The 22373-nt window shown below is 48.8% G+C and overlaps 1 gene segment (V, D, J or C); it reads right to left on the reverse strand.

Annotated features, from left to right (window-relative positions):
- The window catches only part of LOC140428487 (Ig heavy chain V region HC-3-like), a 30148-nt gene extending 8135 nt beyond the window's left edge, over positions 1-22013 (reverse strand). The window contains 3 exon segments of the V gene segment in view: positions 10832-10875; positions 14675-14825; positions 21674-22013. Coding sequence covers positions 10832-10875; positions 14675-14825; positions 21674-21938 — 460 coding nt within the window.
- Between the last annotated feature and the right edge of the window lie 360 nt (positions 22014-22373).

Here is a 22373-nt window from a genome sequence, read left to right on the forward strand (position 1 = left end):
CGGGGGACTTGTCTATCCTCAAGTTTTTCAAAATGCCCAACACATCTTCCTTCCTAACAAGTATTTCCTCGAGCTTACCAATCTGTTTCACACTGTCCTCTCCAACAATATCGCCCCTCTCATTTGTAAATACAGAAGAAAAGTACTCATTCAAGACCTCTCCTATCTCTTCAGACTCAATACACAATCTCCCGCTACTATCCTTGATCGGACCTACCCTCGCTCTAGTCATTCTCATATTTCTCACATATGTGTAAAAGGCCTTAGGGTTTTCCTTGATCCTACCCGCCTAAGATTGTTCATGCCCTCTCTTAGCTCTCCTAATCCCTTTCTTCAGTTCCCTCCTGGCTATCTTGTATCCCTCCAATGCCCTGTCTGAACCTTGTTTCTTCAGCCTTACATAAGTCACCTTTTTTCTCTTAACAAGACATTCAACCTCTCTTGTCAACCATGGCTCCCTCACTCGACCATCTCATCCCTGCCTGACAGGGACATACATATCAAGGACACGTAGCACCTGTTCCTTGAACAAGTTCCACATTTCACTTGTGTCCTTCCCTGCCAGCCTATGTTCCCAACTTATGCACTTCAATTCTTGTCTGACAACATCGTATTTACCCTTCCCCCAATTGTAAACCTTGTCCTGTTGCACGTACCTATCCCTCTCCATTACTAAAGTGAAAGTCACAGAATTGTGGTCACTATCTCCAAAATGCTCCCCCACTAACAAATCTATCACTTGCCCTGGCTCATTGCCCAGTACTAAATCCAATATTGCCCCTCCTCTGGTCGGACAATCTACATACTGTGTTAGAAAAGCTTCCTGGACACACTGCACAAACACCACCCCATCCAAACTATTTGATCTAAAGAGTTTCCACTCAATATTTGGGAAGTTAAAGTCGCCCATGACTACTACCCTATGACTTCTGCACCTTTCCAAAATCTGTTTCCCAATCTGTTCCTCCACATCTCTGCTACTATTGGGGGGCCTATAGAAAACTCCTAACAAGGTGACTGCTCCTTTCCTATTTCTGACTTCAACCCATACTACCTCAATAGGGTGATACTCCTCGAACTGCCTTTCTGCAGCTGTTATACTATCTCTAATTAATAATGCCACCCCCCCACATCTTTTACCACCCTCCCTAATCTTATTGAAACATCTATAACCAGGGACCTCCAACAACCATTTCTGCCCCTCTTCTATCCAAGTTTCCGTGATGGCCACCACATCGTAGTCCCAAGTACCGATCCATGCCTTAAGTTCACCCACCTTATTCCTGGTGCTTCTTGCGTTGAAGTATACACACTTCAACCCATCTCCGTGCCTGCAAATACTCTCCTTTGTCAGTGTTCCCTTCCCCACTGCCTCATTACATGCTTTGGCGTCCTGAATATCGGCTACCTTAGTTGCTGGACTACAAATCCGGTTCCCATTCCACTGCCAAATTAGTTTAAACCCTCCCGAAGAGTACTAGCAAACCTCCCTCCCAGGATATTGGTGCCCCTCTGGTTCAGATGCAACCCGTCCTGCTTGTACAGGTCCCACCTTCCCCAGAATGCGCTCCAATTATCCAAATACCTGAAGCCCTCCCTCCTACACCATTCCTGCAGCCACGTGTTCAACTGCACTCTCTCCCTATTCCTAGCCTCGCTATCACGTGGCACCGGCAACAAACCAGAGATGACAACTCTGTCTGTCCTGGCTTTCAACTTCCAGCCTAACTCCCTAAACTTGTTTATTACCTCCACACCCCTTTTCCTACCTATGTCGTTGGTACCAATGTGCACCACGACTTCTGGCTGCTCACCCTCCCCCTTAAGGATCCTGAAGACACGATCCAAGACATCCCTGGCCCTGGCACCCGGGAGGCAACATACCTTCCGGGAGTCTCGCTCGCGACCACAGAATCTCCTATCTATTCCCCTAACCATTGAGTCTCCTACAACTATTGCTTTTCTATTCTCCCCCCTTCCCTTCTGAGCCCCAGAGCCAGACTCAGTGCCAGAGACCTGGCCGCTAGGGCCTTCCCCCGGTAGGTCATCCCCCCCAACAGCATCCAAAACGGTATACTTGTTTTGAAGGGGAACGGCCACGAGTGATCCCTGCACTGTCTGCCTGTTTGTTTTTTTCCCCCTGACTGTAACCCAGCTATTCTTGTCCTGTACCTTGGGTGTGGTTACCTCCCTGTAACTCTTCTCAATCACCCCCTCTGCCTCCCGGATGATCCGAAGTTCATCCAGCTTCAGCTCCAGTTCCCTAACACGGTCTTTGAGGAGCTGAAGTTGGGTGCACTTCCCACAGGTATAGTCAGTGGGGACACCGGTGGTATCCCTCACCACCCACATCCTACAGGAGGAGCATGTAACTGGCCTAGCCTCCATCCCCTCTTACCTTACAGAATATAGTAGCCCTGTGGACTAACTAGATCTCCGCCCTCCGACTCTGCTCCCAGTCAGCTACACTTCCTGTAAACTCCTGGCTCTCTTCTCACTGTTTGCGGAAATGTCGGAAACAAAATGAAAGGAGCACCTTACTCCCTCCTCACCTAACTCCCTCGGTCACCAAACTCTCACTATCGCACTCAAAAAGCACCAAATTCAGCACTCCCTCGGTCACCAAACTCTCACTATCGCACTCAAAAAGCACCAAATTCAGCACTCCCTCGGTCACCAAACTCTTACTATCGCACTCAAAAAGCACCAAATTCAGCACTCAGTGCAAACCTGAATTCTATATGGGAACCGGATTTGTAGTCCAGCAACTAAGGTAGCCGATATTCAGGACGCCAAAGCATGTAATGAGTGATGAGCTACTTCAGTTCCTGCTCAGCAGGGGTATCACCTCCAGCAGAACGACGAGCTACAACCCCCGGGGAAACGGACAGGTAGAAAGTGAGAATGGGACGGTATGGAGGGCCGTCCAGCTGGCCCTGCAGTCCAGAAATCTCCCAGCCTCCCGCTGGCAAGAGGTCCTCCCTGATGCACTACATTCCATTCGCTCATTACTCTGCACCGCTACTAACAGTACACCCCATGAACGTCTTTTTGCCTTCCCCAGGAAGTCCACATCTGGGGTATCGCTCCCAACTTGGCTCACAGCTCCGGGAACCGTGCTTCTCCGTAAACATGTGCGGCTCCACAAGGCAGATCCGTTGATGGAAAGGGTGCACCTGCTCCACACAAACCCACAGTACGCCTATGTGGCGTTCCCCGACGGCCGTCTCCCTCAGGGACCTGGCACCAGCAGGTTCCACCCCCACACCACCCCCGTCACCCCCGGTGCCACCTTCCCCTCCCCCGCCGTCCCCATCACCCCCCCCCTTGGACCGCCCGTCCTCTCCCTGCCCACCCCGTTGATGAAGAGGATTTTGGCACGCTCCCGGAGTCAACTTCGACCATGACAGCGCTAACATCGCCGTCACCACTTCGTCGATCTTAAAGAACCATCAAGGCACTGGACCGGCTGAACCTCTGACCGGCCCGTCGGATGACCAGAGACATTTTATTACTGCTCTGTAAATATTAATATTTCTAATTGTATATAGTTATCCACCACCCCCGCCAGACTCAATTTTAACAGGGGGTGAATGTGATAAACCGCTGTGTTCTGATATTAGAGGTTGTACGGTAGAACCTGCACTACAGATTCACCTGTGGCCCCTGCATTCTGGCTCCGCCCAGGAGGCAGGTTATAAATATGCGTGGCCTCCAGCTCGCAGCCATTTCGCCAGCTGCTGTGGGAGGCCACATATCTGATACTAATAAAGCCTCAGCTTGGATTCAACTTCGTCTCCAGTCAAATTGATCGTGCCTCACATAGCAAGAACCCCACCGACTTTAGTGTCATCTGCAAATTTACTCACCCATCCTTCAACGCCCTCCTCCAGGTCATTTATAAAAATGACAAACAGCAGTGGCCCCAAAACAGATCCTTGTGGTACACCACTAGTAACTGGACTCCAGTCTGAACATTTCCCATCAACCACCACCCTTTGTCTTCTTCCAGCTAGCCAACTTCTGATCCAAACTGCTAAATCACCCTGAATCCCATGCCTCCGTATTTTCTGCAGTAGCCTACCATGGGGAACCTTATCAAACGCTTTACTGAAATCCATATACACCACATCAACTGCTTTACCCTCATCCACCTGTTTGGTCACCTTCTCAAAGAACTCTATAAGGTTTGTGAGGCACGACCTACCCTTCACAAAACCGTGTTGACTATCTCTAATCAAATTATTCCTTTCCAGATGATTATACATCCTATTTCTGAGAAACCTTTCCAAGATCTTTCCCACAACAGAAGTAAGGCTCACTGGTCTATAGTTACCGGGGTTATCTCTACTCCCCTTCTTGAACAAGGGGACAACATTTGCTATCCTCCAGTCTTCTGGCACTATTCCTGTAGTCAAAGATGACTTAAAGATCAAGGCCAAAGGCTCAGCAATCTCCTCCCTAGCTTCCCAGAGAATCCTAGGATAAATCCCATCGGCCCAGGTGACATCTATTTTCACACTGCAACAAGACCTCATGGCTCCTAAACTCCTTAACACTTCCTCCTTATGAACCTCAAGCCCTTCTAGACTAGCAGACTGAATCTCAGTATTCTCCTCGACAACATTGTCTTTTTCCTGTGTGAATACTGACGAAAAATATTCATTTAGCACCTCTCCTATCTGCTTGGACTCCAAGCACAACTTACCACTACTGTCAGTGATTGGCCCTACTCTTACCCTAGTCATTCTTTTATTCCTGACATATCTATAGAAAGCTTGAGGGTTATCCTTGATCCTACCTGCCAAAGACTTCTCATGTCCCCTCCTGGCTCTTCTTAGCTCTCTCTTTAGGTCCTTCCTCGCTAACTTGTAACTCTTGAGCGCCCTAACTGAACCTTCATGTCTCATCTTTACATAAGTCTCCTTCTTCCTCTTGACAAGTGTTTCGACTGCTTTAGTAAACCACGGTTCCCTCACTCAACCACTTCCTCCCTGCCTGACAGGTACATACTTATCAAGGACACGCAGTAGCTGTTCCTTGAACAAACTCCACATTTCCATTGTGTACATCCCCTGCAGTTTTCCTCTCCATCCGATGTATCCTAAGTCTTGCCTCATAGCATCATAATTGCCTTTCCCCCAGATATAACTCTTGCCCTGCGGTATATACCTATCCCTTTCCATCACTAAAGTAAACGTAATCGAATTGTGGTCACTATCACCAAAGTGCTCACCTACCTCCAAATCTAACACCTGTCCTGGTTCATTACCCAGTACCAAATCCAATATGGCCTCGCCTCTCGTTGGCCTATCTACATACTGTGTCAGGAAACCCTCCTGCACACATTGGACCAAAACGGACCAATCTAATGTACTCAAACTATAGCGTTTCCAGTCAATATTTGGAAAGTTAAAGTCCCCCATAACAACTACCCTGTTGCTTTCGCTCCTATCCAGAATCATCTTTGCAATCCTTTCCTCTACATCTCTGGAACTTTTCGGAGGCCTATAGAAAACCCCTAACAGGGTGACCTCTCCTTTCCTGTTTCTAACCTCAGCCCATACTACCTCAGTAGACGGGTCCTCATCAAACGTCCTTTCTGCCACCGTAATACTGTCCTTGACTAACAATGCCACCCCTCCCCCTCTTTCACCACCTTCCCTGAGCTTACCGAAATATCTAAATCCGAGCACCTGCAACAACCATTCCTGACCCTGCTCTATCCATGTCTCCAAAATGGCCACAACATCGAAGTCCCAGGTACCAACCCATGCCGCAAGTTCACCCACCTTATTCCGGATGCTCCTGGCATTGAAGTAGACACACTTTAAACCACCTTCCTGCCTGCCGGTATACTCCTGCAACTTTGAAACCCTACTCATGACCTCACTACTCTCAACCTCCTGTCTACTGGAGCTACAATTCAGGTTCCCAAGCCTCTGCTGAACTAGTTTAAACCCTCCCGAAGAGCATTAGCAAATTTCCCCCCCCAGGATATTGGTACCCCTCTGGTCCACGTGCAGACCATCCCGTTTGTAGAGGTCCCGCTGACCCCAGAATGAGCCCCAATTATCCAGAAATCTGAAACCCTCCCTGTAGCCAGTTCTTCAACTCATCTCTCTCCCTATTCCTCGTCTCGCTATCACGTGGCACGGGTAACAACCCAACTCAAGAAGGCAGCTCACCCCCACCTCGTCAATGATAGAATTCCGCTGCCAGCGAACAGCGCGCGGCCGAGGAACATGTGTCTGGGGGGCCCGAGAATCCAGCCCCCAGTGTTGGAATGTCAGTTATTGTTTTTAATGGCATGGTCTGTCTTAATGACTGCCAAAGAACCCCCCTGGAATTGACAATTAACTCCGACATGTCTCATTCATTCAGCTTTTCATTATTGTTGGAGATTTGGGAAAAAATATTCTCAGAAGTTTATTTTTCTCTTTTTCTCTCAGTCTCTTTGTCCCTCCTCTCTCGCTTTCTTTTCTCCTTCACTTTATTTGGAATCCTGCACCTGATTTGTTGTGGAATTAAATATTCTTCACAGGCTCTTCTAGATTCCGACCCTCAAGTGTCAGAATCAACGGGAAAAACGGTGTGAATCCTCATGGAATCTTGTGCCTCTCAGAAATAAAAGTGATTGGTGTAGTTACCGGCGTCACTCTGGTGAGGTGGAGACTCTGAGACTGCCTCACGCCCGGCCAGCCTTGGTGTAAATGATGCTGGCGGGACGTCACGCTGAGTCAAGATTCCGTGAGGGAGGGGTAAGGTCTGGAGAGAGTGCTGGGTAATGGTGTGCTGATGTATTAGTGAGGTTCCTGATCTCGCACCGTGTGATTCTCACTCCTCCCCAGGCGGGGTGGGGGGGGGGGGGGGGGGGGGGGGGAGATTCCAAACACCAATCACGCCGGAGAGAATCACATTTTTCACTTCACTCCAGAGTTTGGGTCAACGGTGACTTTCTCACGGACAGACAGGGGCTCAAAATCACCCCTCAAAAAATCACCCCTCAAAAGATGACAGCTCAAGTTTCAGGTTGGAAACCCACAGAAACTGTCCCCAACTTTAACCTGGTCACATAGAAGGTGCTAGCAACTTTTCAAAAAATGTCTGAAAATATAAATAAGCCATGATGATGCAAGTCAGTGTTCGAGAGAGAGAGAGAGAGAGAGAGAGAGGATGAAAGAGAAATAAAGAGCTTGCGACAGAATGAAGGAGAGAGGGCGGTGGCACGCGTGAGGGAGAGAGCAGTGATGCAAGAGTGGGTGGGTGTGTGAGAGGGTGTGTGTGAGAGGGTGTGTGTGAGGGTTTGTGTGTGTGAGGGTGTGTGAGGGTGTGTGAGGGTGTGTGAGGGTGTGTGAGGGTGTGTGAGGGTGTGTGAGGGTGTGTGTGGGTGTGTGTGAGAGGGTGTGTGTGAGACGGTGTGTGTGTGTGACGGCATGTGTGTGAGATAGAGCGTGTGTGTGTGTGAGAGATGGTGTGTGTGTGTGTGAGATAGAGTGTGTGTGTGTGAGATAGAGGGTGTGTGTGTGGGATAGAGGGTGTGTGTGTGGGATAGAGGGTGTGTGTGTGGGATAGAGGGTGTGTGTGTGGGATAGAGGGTGTGTGTGTGGGATAGAGGGTGTGTGTGTGGGATAGAGGGTGTGTGTGTGGGAGAGAGGGTGTGTGTGTGGGATAGAGGGTGTGTGTGTGTGAGATAGAGGGTGTGTGTGTGAGGGATAGAGGGTGTGTGTGTGGGATAGAGGGTGTGTGTGTGGGATAGAGGGTGTGTGTGTGTGGGATAGAGGGTGTGTGTGTGGGATAGAGGGTGTGTGTGTGTGGGATAGAGGGTGTGTGTGTGTGGGATAGAGGGTGTGTGTGTGAGATAGAGGGCGTCATTCTCCGCCGGCGGGAGTCTCCGTTTTGCCGGCGCCCGGGGGTTTCCCGACGGCGTGGGGCTGCCCCACAATGGGAAACCCCATTGACCGGCCGGTGTTACGGAGACTCCCGCCGGTCGGTCGGGGCAGAAATGTGGCGGGGAGGGTGGGAGAATTTCTCCCAGAGTGTGTGTGTGTGTAGGGATTGGATTGGATTTGTTTATTGTCACGTGTACCGAGGAACAGTGAAAAGTATTTTTCTGCGAGCAGCACAAACAGATCATTTAGTACAAGAAACAAAAATACATAATAGGGCAACACAAGGTCCACAATGTAAATACATAGACACCGGCACCGAGTGCAGCAGACAGGAGTATTAATCAGATCAGTACATAAGAGGGTCGTTAGGAGTCTGATAACAGTGGAGAAGAAGCTGTTTGTGTTCTCAGACATTTGTATCTTCTGCCCGATGCATGTGTGTGTGTGTGTGTGTGTGTGTGTGTGTGTGTGTGTGTGTGTGTGTGTGAGAGAGAGAGTGTGTATGGATTTGGATTTTGTTTATTGTCACGTGTACTGAGGCAGGGTGAAAAGTATTTTTCTGCGAGCAGCTCAGCAGATCATTAAGTACATGAAAATAAAAGAAAGTACGTATTGGGCAACACAAGGTGCACAATGTAACTACATAAACACCGGCATTGGGTGAAGCATCCAGGGATGTAGTGTTAATCAGGTCAGTGTGTGCGTGCGTATGCACGTGTGCGTGTGTTTGGAGTGGGAAGTTGTGAAACTTCCTCCCCAGGTTTAAACTAACCTTCTGAGTTATTGTTAACTCCAGATTTCTGCAGTTTATTAGTGTGCGGCTGTGTGAGGGTGCATGAGGGTGTATGAGAGGGTTGTGCATGAGGGTGTGTGCGATGTAGTGGGAAGTTACGAAACTGCCTTCCCAGATTTGAACTAACCTTCTGAGTTACTGTTAACTCCAGTTTTCTGCAGTTTATCAGTAAATTGGTTCACAGAACCCAATGGATTTGAAAAATATGCCACCAGCAACTTTAAAAATAATTGAAACCACGTTGTGCAGACAGACAGGTGGAGCGGGGAAATCAGAGCAGGTTGTCTATCGCTCTCCTGTCTGTAACAGAAGGATTGATTTGTAAACTTACAGTAACATTCAAACTCCTCCTCTTTAATTGATGTGGTGCCTATTTTGGGAAATGGCAGCAAATCTAAAATGCAGCAAAGAACAGCAGCTAAGCCCCATTTCCATTTCCTTACCAAAGGAGCAGAAGGAGCTTATTCAACCTCTTGATTGCTGCTTCGTGTTTTATCTGAAAGAAAACACAAAGATGTTTCTTCAGAATAAATCCATGTAAAGGTCGAGCTCAGGAAACTTGGAATGACAACAAATGCAAATTCCGGAGTGACTTGGGCAGTTTTCCCGGGAGACATGAGGCCTCCTCTCCTTTATAAAGTTCATCAGATAAATCAGCAACTCACAGAACAGGAGGAGGCCATTCGGCCCATTGAACCTGTGCTGATTCTTTAAAGGGCCATTGTGCCCAATCCCACAATCCTGCTTTTCATCCGGAATCCTGTAAATTCCTGAGACATACACAGAAACATGGAAAATAGAAGCAGCAGGAGTCCATTCGGCCCTTCGAGCCTGCTCCCCCATTCATTATGATCATGGCTGATCATCAAGTTCAATACCGTGATCCCACCTTCCCCCCATCTCCCTTGATCCCTTTAGCCCCAAGAGCGAAATCTAATTCCTTCTTTAAATTACACAATGTTTTGACCTCAACTATGTTAGCCGTTTAGCTGCTGTTGTATAAAGAGTCAAAAGTTCTGCTCCTTTTCCACAAACACCTTTAATTTACTTCAACAGACTCTGCACAAAACTCTAACATCACATCACCTGACACAAAGGCCACCTGAAGCCTCTTTACATATCAGTGTCAATTATTGGATACTTAACATAAATGAGACAACTAATTGGAATATCTCTTAACCCATTACTTAACAAACTACTTTCTGTGGTAGCGAATTCCACAGATTCACCACTCTCTGGGTGAAGAAATTTCTCCTCACCTCAGTCCTAAAAGGTTTACCCCTTATCCTCAAACCCTGACCCCTAGTTCTGGACTCCCCCACCATCGGGAACATTCTTTCTGAATCTACCCTGTCTAATCCTGTTAGAATTTTGTAAGTTTCTATGAGATTCCCTCTCACTCTTCTGAACTCCAAGGAATATAATCCTAACCCACTTAGTCTCTCCTCATAGGACAGTCCCACCATCCAGGATTCAGCCTGGTAAACCTTCGCTGCTCTCCCTCCACAGCAAGTACCTGCCCAACTCTCTTTTAAGATGATTTCTGGAATCAGCTTCCTCCACATTTTCCGGGCGAGCGTTTCAGATCCCGACAAATCTCTGAGTGAAAAACATTTCTCTCCATCTCCCCTCTCGATCTTTACCCAATGATTTTAAGTCTCTGATCTCTAGTTGTTAACCCACTCGCCAGAGCAAATAGTTTTTCTCTCTCGATTCAATCAAAAACTCTCATATCAAACTAATCGGTCAACTCTTAACCATCTCTATTCCCAGGAATTGCTCTGAGAACTGACAATGTGATCACTCTGCAAGGATATTCCAGACGCTGGTGAAATATAGGAGGCCGTTCCGTGGACTTTCTATGTCTGAAAGTTTATCTTTTTGGGGTCACTCGCTGTAACATTGCCACCCTGAGGGTATGTCTCACACTCTGGAGCTACAGGGCTGGGGACAGCCTCCAACCATCTTCATTCTGTCCGATGTAGCTTTACCGCATTTAATAGTAAACTTTGCAAATCAGACAAATAAATTGGTCAAATTATTAGCATGTTAATTACATCCCAAAACTAACAGCATCAAAGGGTTATCTGGGATCGAGCGTAATTCCCGGTGAACGTTGCAACAATGGTTGAATTAGTTTACTCACCGTCCACTGTTGCATACACAGGGTTCTGGTCTTCATCAGGGATCCTAAAGAAATGCCACACATTAATTAGCTTCATTGCAGCGTTACTGCAGGACAACAGGTCACATTCTTGGCGGAGACGGAGTTTAGATTTTCCAACATGGGCCTTTGATTCCAGTTTTTAAGGACGATGACACGGATGAGCCAGATATCCGGAATCATTTACTAAATAAGCAGAATTGGCTCCACAATGAGGAAAAGGATGTGACCAAAATCAGAAGGCATGCTGGGAAGCTTGATCAAGCTCATGCATCTTATTCTAATTTCAGACTTTGGAAGTGAAAGAGTTGTTTGAGAAACTTCTCATTTTGCAATGATTTCACACCCGGGACAAGAAGCAGCCGTAACATCAGAGAAATGAACGATTCACCTTTGGTCTCCCGGAGGGAGCGAAGACCCTTGTTTCCAATTTCCACGCCTGGATAAGTTTAGAAACACCTTGGGTGGGATTCTCCGAGCCTCCACGCCTAAATCGCGATTGGCGCGGGGGCAAAGAATGCCCGCGATCGAGTCTGACGCCGAGACATGATTCTCCACCGACCGGAGAATCGGCACCCGTAGCGCGCGCAGTCGATGCGGCGCCAGCCGGGGGCCGTTGAAAGAGGCCCCACGGCGATTCTCTGCGGTCGACCGGCTGAGTTCCGCCGACGTGGTTCCCGTACGGTTTCACCCGGCGGGAGCTCGGTGTCGCGGCTGCAGTAGCCGTCCTGGTGGGGGGTAGGGGGGGTGGGGAGATCAGACTCCGGGGGGGCCTTTCTTCTTCAGCGCCGGGCCACTGAAGGGCTCCGCCATGTTGCGCAGGGGCCGGCGTGAATACGGCAGCCGCGCGCGTGCGCGGATCCGCGGCCTGCCGCCGTATGCATGCGCGGATCCGCAGTCGGAAGTGCTGGGGCCCGTATCGGAAGCCGGAGCTGCGTTAAGCACTCCAGCGCCGTGCTGGGCCCCTGTGGGGCGCAGAATTGCTGGGCCAAGAGGCCCATTGACGCCAGCGTGAAACACTCTGGTGTTTACTCCGGCGGCAACACTTTGCCGCGATTTTGGGGAATCCCTGCCCTTGTGTCTTAATATCAATAAACCGATCATTTAGAAAATATTTCAGCCCTGATTGATTTATTTTGCCTCCCATATCCCAAAGAGTGAGAGAGAAAGGCCAGAGCGAGGAGCAGTGGACACAGGGAGTTTGGGATGGGGACAAGGTGACAGCACCTGTTTCAGTCTCTTCCCTTTCTCCTGGGAGTTCAGGATTGGTGACTTTCATCTTTTATCACAGAATCACACAGATTCTGCAGAAGAGGCCCTTCGGCCCATCGAGTCTGCACCGACACATGACAAACACCTGATCCGCCGACCTAATCCCATTGACCAGCACTTGGCCATAACCTTGAATGTTATGACGGCTAAGTGCCCATCCAGGTACGTTTTAAAGGATGTGAGGCAACCCGCCTCTCCCACCCTCCCAGGCAGTGCGATCCAGACCCTCACCACCCTCCCAGGCAGTGCATTCCAGACCCTCACCACCCTCCCAGGCAGAGCGTTCCAGACCCTCACCACCCTCCCAGGCAGCGCGTTCCAGACCCTCACCACCCTCCCAGGCAGCGCGTTCCAGACCCTCACCACCCTCCCAGGCAGTGCGTTCCAGACCCTCACCACCCTCCCAGGCAGTGCGTTCCAGACCCTCACAACCCTCCCAGGCAGTGCGTTCCAGACCCTCACAACCCTCCCAGGCAGTGCGTTCCAGTCCCTCACCACCCTCCCAGGCAGTGCGTTCCAGACCGTCACCACCCTCCCAGGCAGTGCATTCCAGACCCTCACCACCCTCCCAGGCAGTGCGTTCCAGACCCTCACAACCCTCCCAGGCAGTGCGTTCCAGACCCTCACAACCCTCACAGGCAGTGCATTCCAGACCCTCACCACCCTCCCAGGCAGTGCGTTCCAGACCCTCACCACCCTCCCAGGCCGTGCGTTCCAGACCCTCACCACCCTCCCAGGCCGTGCGTTCCAGACCCTCACCACCCTCCCAGGCCGTGCGTTCCAGACCCTCACCACCCTCCCAGGCAGTGCGTTCCAGACCCTCACCACCCTCCCAGGCCGTGCGTTCCAGACCCTCACCACCCTCTGGGTAAAAAGGTTTTTCGTCTAATCCCCTCGAAACCGCCTGCCCCTCACCTGGAACTTGTGTCCCCTTGTAACCGACATTTCATCTCACGGGAACAGCTGCTCCCTATCCACCCTGTCCATGCCCCTCATAATCTTGTCCACCTCGATCAGGTCGCCCCTCAGTCTTCTCTGCTCCAGAGTAAACAACCCAAATCCATTCAACCTCTCTTCATAACTTCAACATTCCATCCCAGGCAACATCCTGGTGAATCTCCTCTGCACCCCCTCCAGTGCAATCACATCCTTCCTATAATGTGACGACCAGAACTGCACACAGTGCTCCAGCTGTGGCCTCACCAAAGTTCTATAAAACTCCAACATGACCTCCCTGCTTTTGTAATCGATGCCCCGATTGATAAAGGCAAGTGTCCCATCTGCCTTTTTCACCCCCCTATTAACCTCCCAACTCAATAAACACAAAGCATGTCACACTTTGAGAAAGGGCTGGAAACAGTGCGGATGTCTCCTGGGAAATCTGATCCATCTCATTTCTATCAAAGCAATGCAAACTGTGCAGATGTCCATGGTCACACCACCCAAACCAGATTGGTCAGGATTCCCCTGGGCTCCCAGTGAATCCACAATGAATACTGGGATTTTCCGCTATCTGGGCCATGCACTCACTGCTGTCTCGTTACAACCTGGAAATTTCAAAACCCATTTTGCACAATATTCCCTGGAACATTTTAATGTTTTGAATGTTAGTTACGAAACACCGAGACTGTCTGTCGTTCACTGACAGTGAAAGTTATCTCAGTTTGTGAAGACATGCTAGAGAGCTCTCCACTCCAAGCTGATTAAGCTGTCAGGCGTTAGTGAGGAAACAGGAGAGATTCACTGGGATTGGGTCTGGTGTCAGCAAAACAAATACAAAGAAAGACGGGAGACATTTTTTATCATTAGCAGAACCCAGATTGCAGAGCAATATGATCAAAGGTCTTCAAAATTCTTTAAACTTGGGATAGAAGAGATGGAAGCAGACTTTTACAGGGAGGGTGAAGATTGAGGAGCTCTGGATACAAGCTTATGGAAGAGACTTAGAATAGGGCAGATAAATATCTTGACACAGAGTCGGGAGGATGTGGGATTCACCCAGACTAGTGGGTGAGGCAGAAATAATGTCATCATTTGAGATTAGATTGGAGAGGGAGGTGATGAAAAAGAACGCTGAAGAGATATTGGAATATGGTGTGAATATGATTAGAACTATTTCCTTGTGGGGAGGGTAAAGGCCGACATGGGCTGTTTGGACAGAGCACATGAACACTTGTTTGTTCTAACCACCATGAGGGACTGTGCAGCCAGCGAGACACGGGCACTGAACCAGCACGCAGGGCGAGACGGGCAATTATCCAGTACTAATGTCCGAAGGGCGAGGTTTAGTGCTTCAACTGTTAAAACCATCCTGGCTCTCAGCAGCAGCAGGTAGGTGCCTGTTGGTCAATACTGGGGTGGTTGAGATGCCAGGACAGTTGGAGATGACTGGCACCAGTCAAGCACTGGCACATGTGTTGGTCTCAACAGTAGCAGCTCACACACTTGAACGATAGGCTGCAAGGGGAATGTGGCTCCTCACTAAACGCAGCAAGTTATAAAATAATCACCCCGTGCAGTAACAGTATCAGACACAAGATGAATCATATTTACCCTTGTGTGGAGTTCTTTGCAGAGTGCAACCTCTTTTTTACAAGATAACGTGTGAGCAGAGCGAAGCAGAACAAGACAACAAAGGCCAGGATTATACCCGTGCTTAAAACAATCGCATCTGCTGTCCCGGGATTCTGGTCGGATGATTGTTCTGTAAAGTATCAGAATGTTACACACACGGCAGCTTCAGTATATTCAGCTTCAGATATTAGTTCAGCCTCAATCAGAATATTACAGCCAGTTCTGGGAATCGCACATTCGGAAGGATGTGAAGGTATCGGAGAGAGAGCAGCAAAGATTCAAAACAATGGATCCAGGGATGAGGGACTTCAGTTCCGGGGATATATTGGAGAAGTTGGACCATTCTCCTTGGAGAGAAGAAGGATCAGGGGAGATTTGATAGAGATGTTCAAAATCACAGGAGTTCTGACCAGAGCAGACTGGGAGAAACTGTTCCCCTTTGTGAAAAGATTGAGACAGAGGGCAAAAAAATAATTTGCAAAAAAGGCAAATGCGAAATGAAGAAAAAACTTCTTCACACAGCGAGTGGTTAGGATCCGGAATGTACTGTCTGTGAGTGTGGTGGAGACAGATTCACACAGCGAGTGGTTAGGATCCGGAATGTTCTGTCTGAGAGTGTGGAGGAGACAGATTCACATAGCGAGTGGTTAGGATCCGGAATGTTCTGTCTGAGAGTGTGGTGGAGACAGATTGACACAGCGAGTGGTTAGGATCCGGAATGTTCTGCCTGAGAGTGTGGTGGAGGCAGATTCACGCAGTGAGTGGTTAGGATCCGGAATGTTCTGTCTGAGAGTGTGGTGGAGACAGATTGACACAGCGAGTGGTTAGGATCTGGAATGTACTGTCTGAGAGTGTGATGTAGACAGTTTCGCACAGCGAGTGGTGAGGGACAGACAGAGTCAGGTATAGAGAAGGTGCCAAGGAGTGTTGACCAAGTTGGAGGGAAGTCCCAGGGGGCAGCCTGTTAACCACCCATGGTGGGGACTTCACACCTGTTCAACCACCAAAACCACCTCCTTCTCAACTAAACCCTCAGATTCTGTCTCAGTTAGAGACTGGGGGACAATGCATGTTGGCCATGTTACAGAAACACGTAAAACTGTTGTGGCCCACGGAATGCCAAGGAGAGTGTGGGCGGAGAAGTCTCCGGCCGTGTTGGAGGACGAATCGGTGCCGGCCAACCCAGATTTTTCCAAACTGCAGAGCTGAGCAGAATCCTCTTGAATCTCTCCCCCAGAAGAGGGGGATTCTCTCTCAAATCTCAGTTTGAACCCCCTTCAGGTACACAGAGCAGTTAGTGAGTACTCAAAACCTGAATACAGAGCTGGGGAGGGGGATCTTTCCGGTTCCTCTTCCATTAAAAGTACCAGGCCTCTCAAAGGCCTCAGGAAAATGCTGCTCTAATATTCTGTGTAACTGAGACAAGTTGTTGGTGAGTCTGCTGAAGCTGACCACATATCAGAAACTCAGCAGGTTTGAAGTTCTCTGTCCATGGGTAAGGCTCAGCTCAACACAAGTTGAAGCCTGTCTCCAGAGGGGATCCCACAGCCTGAGAATCCGGCCTGAATGGTCCAGCTTGAGGGTCCAAGCCAACCGATGGTTCAATACCTTGCACACTGATTAACTACTTACTTACCTTGCAGGTCAGCTGTTTAGTTCGGGAGAGAGAGCCGGGATCTTAGAAACAGCGCGGGAATTTGAAAAAGCGCGGGAGCTGCGAGGCAGAGGGGACCGTTTAAAAGGTCGCTGCCTGGGTGAGTTAAGTACTGATTAACTACTTACTTACCTTGCAGGTCAGCTGTTTAGTTCGGGAGAGAGAGCCGGGACCTTAGAAACAGCGCGGGAATTTGAAAAAGCGCGGGAGCTGCGAGGCAGAGGGGACCGTTTAAAAGGTCGCTGCCTGGGTGAGGTAAGTACTGATTAACTACTTACTTACCTTGCAGGCCCAGTCGATTTCAGCAGGAGCGGAGCAGGCTAGTCCATTTCAGCCCCCCGAAAAAAATAAAAATAAAAAATAAAAATTTAAAGGAGAGACTTACCTCCCAGAAATCACTTCCGCACTGCCCCCCCAGTGCGGAAGTGATTTCTGGGAGGTAAGTCTCTCCTTTAAATTTTTATTTTTTATTTTTATTTTTTTAAATTTTAGTGTTTAAGGTGGGAACAGGAAGTCGACCCGCAGACTTCTGGGAAGACCCTCACCAATAAATTCTGGCGGAGAGGAAACCCGAGACACTACACGTGTAGTGTCTCCCACCCGCCCTCCTCCTCTAACATAATAATAAAACCCATTGGTGTGAGGTTAAGTACCATATTTTATTATTGTTATTAATATTTTTTTTGTTTTTAAAATTTAATTTAGTTGTTAGCCAGATCTTGGTAGAAAGTTAGAGGAATGGCAGGGAAGGGAGTGCAATGTTCCTCCTGCAGGATGTTTGAGGTGAGGGATGCCGTTAGTGTCCCTGCTGATTTTACCTGCAGGAAGTGCTGCCATCTCCAGCTCCTCCAAGACCGAGTTAGGGAACTGGAGCTGGAGTTGGAAGAACTTCGGATCATTCGGGAGGCAGAGGGGGTCATAGATAGCAGCTTCAGGGAATTAGTTACACCAAAGATTGGAGATAGATGGGTAACTGTAAGAAGGACTGGGAAAAAGCAGTCAGTGCAGGGATCCCCTGCGGTCGTTCCCCTGAGAAACAAGTATACCGCTTTGGATACTTGTGGGGGGGGGGACTTACCAGGGGTAAGCCATGGGGTACGGGCCTCTGGCACGGAGTCTGTCCCTGTTGCTCAGAAGGGAAGGGGGGAGAGGAGCAGAGCATTAGTAATTGGGGACTCGATAGTCAGGGGCACAGATAGGAGATTTTGTGGGAGCGTGAGAGACTCACGTTTGGTATGTTGCCTCCCAGGTGCAAGGGTACGTGATGTCTCGGATCGTGTTTTCCGGGTCCTTAAGGGGGAGGGGGAGCAGCCCCAAGTCGTGGTCCACATTGGCACTAACGACATAGGTAGGAAAGGGGATAAGGATGTCAGGCAGGCTTTCAGGGAGCTAGGATGGAAGCTCAGAACTAGAACAAACAGAGTTGTTATCTCTGGGTTGTTGCCCGTGCCACGTGATAGTGAGATGAGGAATAGGGAGAGAGAGCAATTAAACACGTGGCTACAGGGATGGTGCAGGCGGGAGGGATTCAGATTTCTGGATAACTGGGGCTCTTTCTGGGGAAGGTGGGACCTCTACAGACAGGATGGTCTACATCTGAACCTGAGGGGCACAAATATCCTGGGGGGGAGATTTGTTAGTGCTCTTTGGGGGGGTTTAAACTAATGCAGCAGGGGCATGGTAACCTGGATTGTAGTTTTAGGGTAAGGGAGAATGAGAGTATAGAGGTCAGGAGCACAGATTTGACGTCGCAGAAGGGGGCCAGTGTTCAGGTAGGTGGTTGGAAGTGTGTCTACTTCAATGCCAGGAGTATACGAAATAAGGTAGGGGAACTGGCAGCATGGGTTGGTACCTGGGACTTCGATGTTGTGGCCATTTCGGAGACATGGATAGAGCAGGGACAGGAATGGATGTTGCAGGTTCCGGGGTTTAGGTGTTTTAGTAAGCTCAGAGAAGGAGGCAAAAGAGGGGGAGGTGTGGCGCTGCTAGTCAAGAGCAGTATTACGGTGGCGGAGAGGATGCTAGATGGGGACTCATCTTCCGAGGTAGTATGGGCTGAGGTTAGAAACATGAAAGGAGAGGTCACACTGTTGGGAGTCTTCTATAGGCCTCCAAATAGTTCTAGGGATGTAGAGGAAAGGATGGCGAGGATGATCCTGGATAAGAGCGAAAGTAACAGGGTAGTTATTATGGGAGACTTTAACTTTCCAAATATTGACTGGAAAAGATATAGTTCGAGTACATTAGATGGGTCGTTTTTTGTACAGTGTGTGCAGGAGGGTTACCTGACACAGTTTGTTGACAGGCCAACAAGAGGCGAGGCCACATTGGATTTGGTTTTGGGTAATGAACCAGGCCAGGTGTTGGATTTGGAGGTAGGTGAGCACTTTGGGGACAGTGACCACAATTCGGTGACGTTTACGTGAAGGATGGAAAGGGATAAGTATACACCGCAGGGCAAGAGTTATAGCTGGGGGAAGGGAAATTATGATGCCATTAGACGTGACTTGGGGGGGATAAGGTGGAGAAGAAGGCTGCAAGTGTTGGACACACTGGATAAGTGGAGCTTGTTCAAGGATCAGCTACTGCGTGTTCTTGATAAGTATGTACCGGTCAGGCAGGGAGGAAGGTGCCGAGCGAGGGAACCGTGGTTTACCAAAGAAGTGGAATCTCTTGTTAAGAGGAAGAAGGAGGCCTATGTGAAGATGAGGTGTGAAGTTTCAGTTGGGGCGATGGATAGTTACAAGGTAGCGAGGAAGGATCTAAAGAGAGAGCTAAGACGAGCAAGGAGGGGACATGAGAAGTATTTGGCAGGAAGGATCAAGGAAAACCCAAAAGCTTTCTATAGGTATGTCAGGAATAAGCGAATGACTAGGGAAAGAGTAGGACCAGTCAAGGACAGGGATGGGAAGTTGTGTGTAGAGTCTGAAGAGATAGGCGAGATACTAAATGAATATCTTTCGTCAGTATTCACTCAGGAAAAAAACAATGTTGTGGAGGAGAATGCTGAGCTCCAGGTAAATAGATTAGATGGCATTGAGGTACGTAGGGAAGAGGTGTTGGCAATTCTGGACAGGCTGAAAATAGATAAGTCCCCGGGACCTGATGGGATTTATCCTAGGATTCTCTGGGAGGCCAGGGAAGAGATTGCTGGACCATTGGCTTTGATTGTTATGTCATCATTGGCTACAGGAATAGTGCCAGAGGACTGGAGGATAGCAAATGTGGTCCCTTTGTTCAAAAAGGGGAGCAGAGACAACCCCGGCAACTATAGACCGGTGAGCCTCACGTCTGTAGTGGGTAAAGTCTTGGAGGGGATTATAAGAGACAAGATTTATAATCATCTAGATAGGAATAATATGATCAGGGATAGTCAGCATGGCTTTGTGAAGGGTAGGTCATGCCTCACAAACCTTATCGAGTTCTTTGAGAAGGTGACTGAACAGGTAGACGAGGGTAGACCAGTTGATGTGGTGTATATGGATTTCAGCAAAGCGTTTGATAAGGTTCCCTACAGTAGGCTATTGCAGAAAATACGGAGGCTGGGGATTGAGGGTGATTTAGAGATGTGGATCAGAAATTGGCGAGCTGAAAGAAGACAGAGGGTGGTTGTTGATGGGAAATGTTCAGAATGGAGTTCAGTCACAAGTGGAGTACCACAAGGATCTGTTCTGGGGCCGTTGCTGTTTGTCATTTTTACCAATGACCTAGAGGAAGGCGCAGAAGGGTGGGTGAGTAAATTTGCAGACGATACTAAAGTCGGTGGTGTTGTCGATAGTGTGGAAGGATGTAGCAGGTTACAGAGGGATATAGATAAGCTGCAGAGCTGGGCTGAGAGGTGGCAAATGGAGTTTAATGTAGAGAAGTGTGAGGTGATTCACTTTGGAAGGAATAACAGGAATGTGGAATATTTGGCTAATGATAAAGTACTTGAAAGTGTGGATGAGCAGAGGGATCTAGGTGTCCATGTACATAGATCCCTGAAAGTTGCCACCCAGGTTGATAGGGTGGTGAAGAAGGCCTATGGAGTGTTGGCCTTTATTGGTAGAGGGATTGAGTTCCGGAGTCAGGAGGTCATGTTGCAGCTGTACAGAACTCTGGTACGGCCGCATTTGGAGTATTGCGTGCAGTTCTGGCCACCGCATTATAGGAAGGACGTGGAGGCTTTGGAGCGGGTGCAGAGGAAATTTACCAGGATGTTGCCTGGTATGGATGGAAAATCTTATGAGGAAAGGCTGATGGACTTGAGGTTGTTTTCGTTGGAGAGAAGAAGGTTAAGAGGAGACTTAATAGAGGCATACAAAATGATCAGGGGGTTGGATAGGGTGGACAGTGAGAGCCTTCTCCTGCGGATGGAAATGGCTGGCACGAGGGGACATAGCTTTAAACTGAGGGGTAATAGATATAGGACAGAGGTCAGAGGTAGGTTCTTTACGCAAAGAGTAGTGAGGCCGTGGAATGCCCTACCTGCTACAGTAGTGAACTCGCCAACATTGAGGGCATTTAAAAGTTTATTGGATAAACATATGGATGACAATGGTATAGTGTAGGTTAGATGGCTTTTGTTTCGGTGCAACATCGTGGGCCGAAGGGCCTGTATTGCGCTGTATTGTTCTATGTTCTATGTTCTATGTTCTATCACTGCCTACAAAGGCCTCAACCTCAGCAGCAAAGATCCTCAAATATCTCACACCCAGTTTAATCCCCATCATTTTGATTCTTTCCCTTCCCCCTGTGTGTCTGTCTTGTGTGCATGTGGGTGGAGGGTGGGACAGTGTTTGGGGAATAGTTAGACAAGTAGATCAGTGTTACATTATTTCCATGATATGTTCATCTTTTACCCTTTTTATAAAGAAACAGTTCTAATGTTTTACTTTCAAATCTGGTGCCTGTAACTCATTGGAGAAGTCAAGGGTCAAAGATCTAAGGAAAATACACAAATTACTGATTAATTCACTTATGTTGCGACTCTGGGATCTGTGTGGCTGGAACTGACCGTGCGCTGGCCCAGGGTGTCATAACAAAATGTATCGCCGTCCCTTCACTGTCGCTGGGTCACAATCCTGGAACTCCCTCCCTAACAGCAGTACCTACACCACATGGAGTGCAGCGGTTCAAGAAGGCAGCTCACCACCACCTTCTCCAGGGCAGTTAGGGATGGCATCTTGCCAATAAAGTTTGAATATAAAACAAAACAGCTCGAGGCACCACATTGGCAAAAACCCGAGCAAACAAAGGAGTCAAAGAATTAAGGTTCTGGAAGATAACTTCAAGAAGATTCTATCTGAGTAAAACCACATGAGAATCATGGAAACTGTACTTACTGGTTACACACAGCTGTGATCCATTCCCACTGATGTCTCCCCACACGGAGCAGTAATAGACGGCAGTGTCACTGGGCTGCACGTTGCTGATTGTCAGGATGAAGGTTTCATTGGACGTGTCTCGGGAAGGATGGAAACGCTCAGTGAAACCTGGACTCCGTTGTGTGCTGTTCTTTATATCATGTATTAAAACCCTCTCCGTATCTTTCCCTGGCAGCTCCCGGTTCCAGTGAACATCGGTGTGTGTCACTGCGGCGTTCCGCATGGTGCACTGTAACCGTGCAGTCTGACCCTCTGGGACACGTTCCAGACTCGGAGACTGGATAAGGACTGGAGCATTCGCACCTTTAAGAAAAAAATATCAACAAGTTAAACACCAGTCTGAAGGTTCCAAAGTGTTTAAAGGGAATGTTCGGTGTTAAAAAGCGAGAACCAGGGGCGTCATTCTCATCAGCGGGTCGGAGAACGGCCGTTGGCCGCCGTGAATCCCGCCCCCGCCGGTTGCCGAAGTCTCCGAAGGAAGAAAAGTCGGCGGGGCGTTAATGTCGCCGCTGCCACGGAGAATGTCATGGGTCTGCGCAAGGCAGCCGATTTTCGGCCTGCCGATATTCTCCCTTCCGGATGGGCCGAAGTCCCGTCGACGTGATGACCGTTCACGTCGACATAAATTAAACCTCCTTTTCATCGGCGTGACCCTGTG

This window comes from Scyliorhinus torazame, chromosome 1 (genome assembly GCF_047496885.1).
Source record: "Scyliorhinus torazame isolate Kashiwa2021f chromosome 1, sScyTor2.1, whole genome shotgun sequence".
Taxonomy (NCBI): domain Eukaryota; kingdom Metazoa; phylum Chordata; class Chondrichthyes; order Carcharhiniformes; family Scyliorhinidae; genus Scyliorhinus; species Scyliorhinus torazame.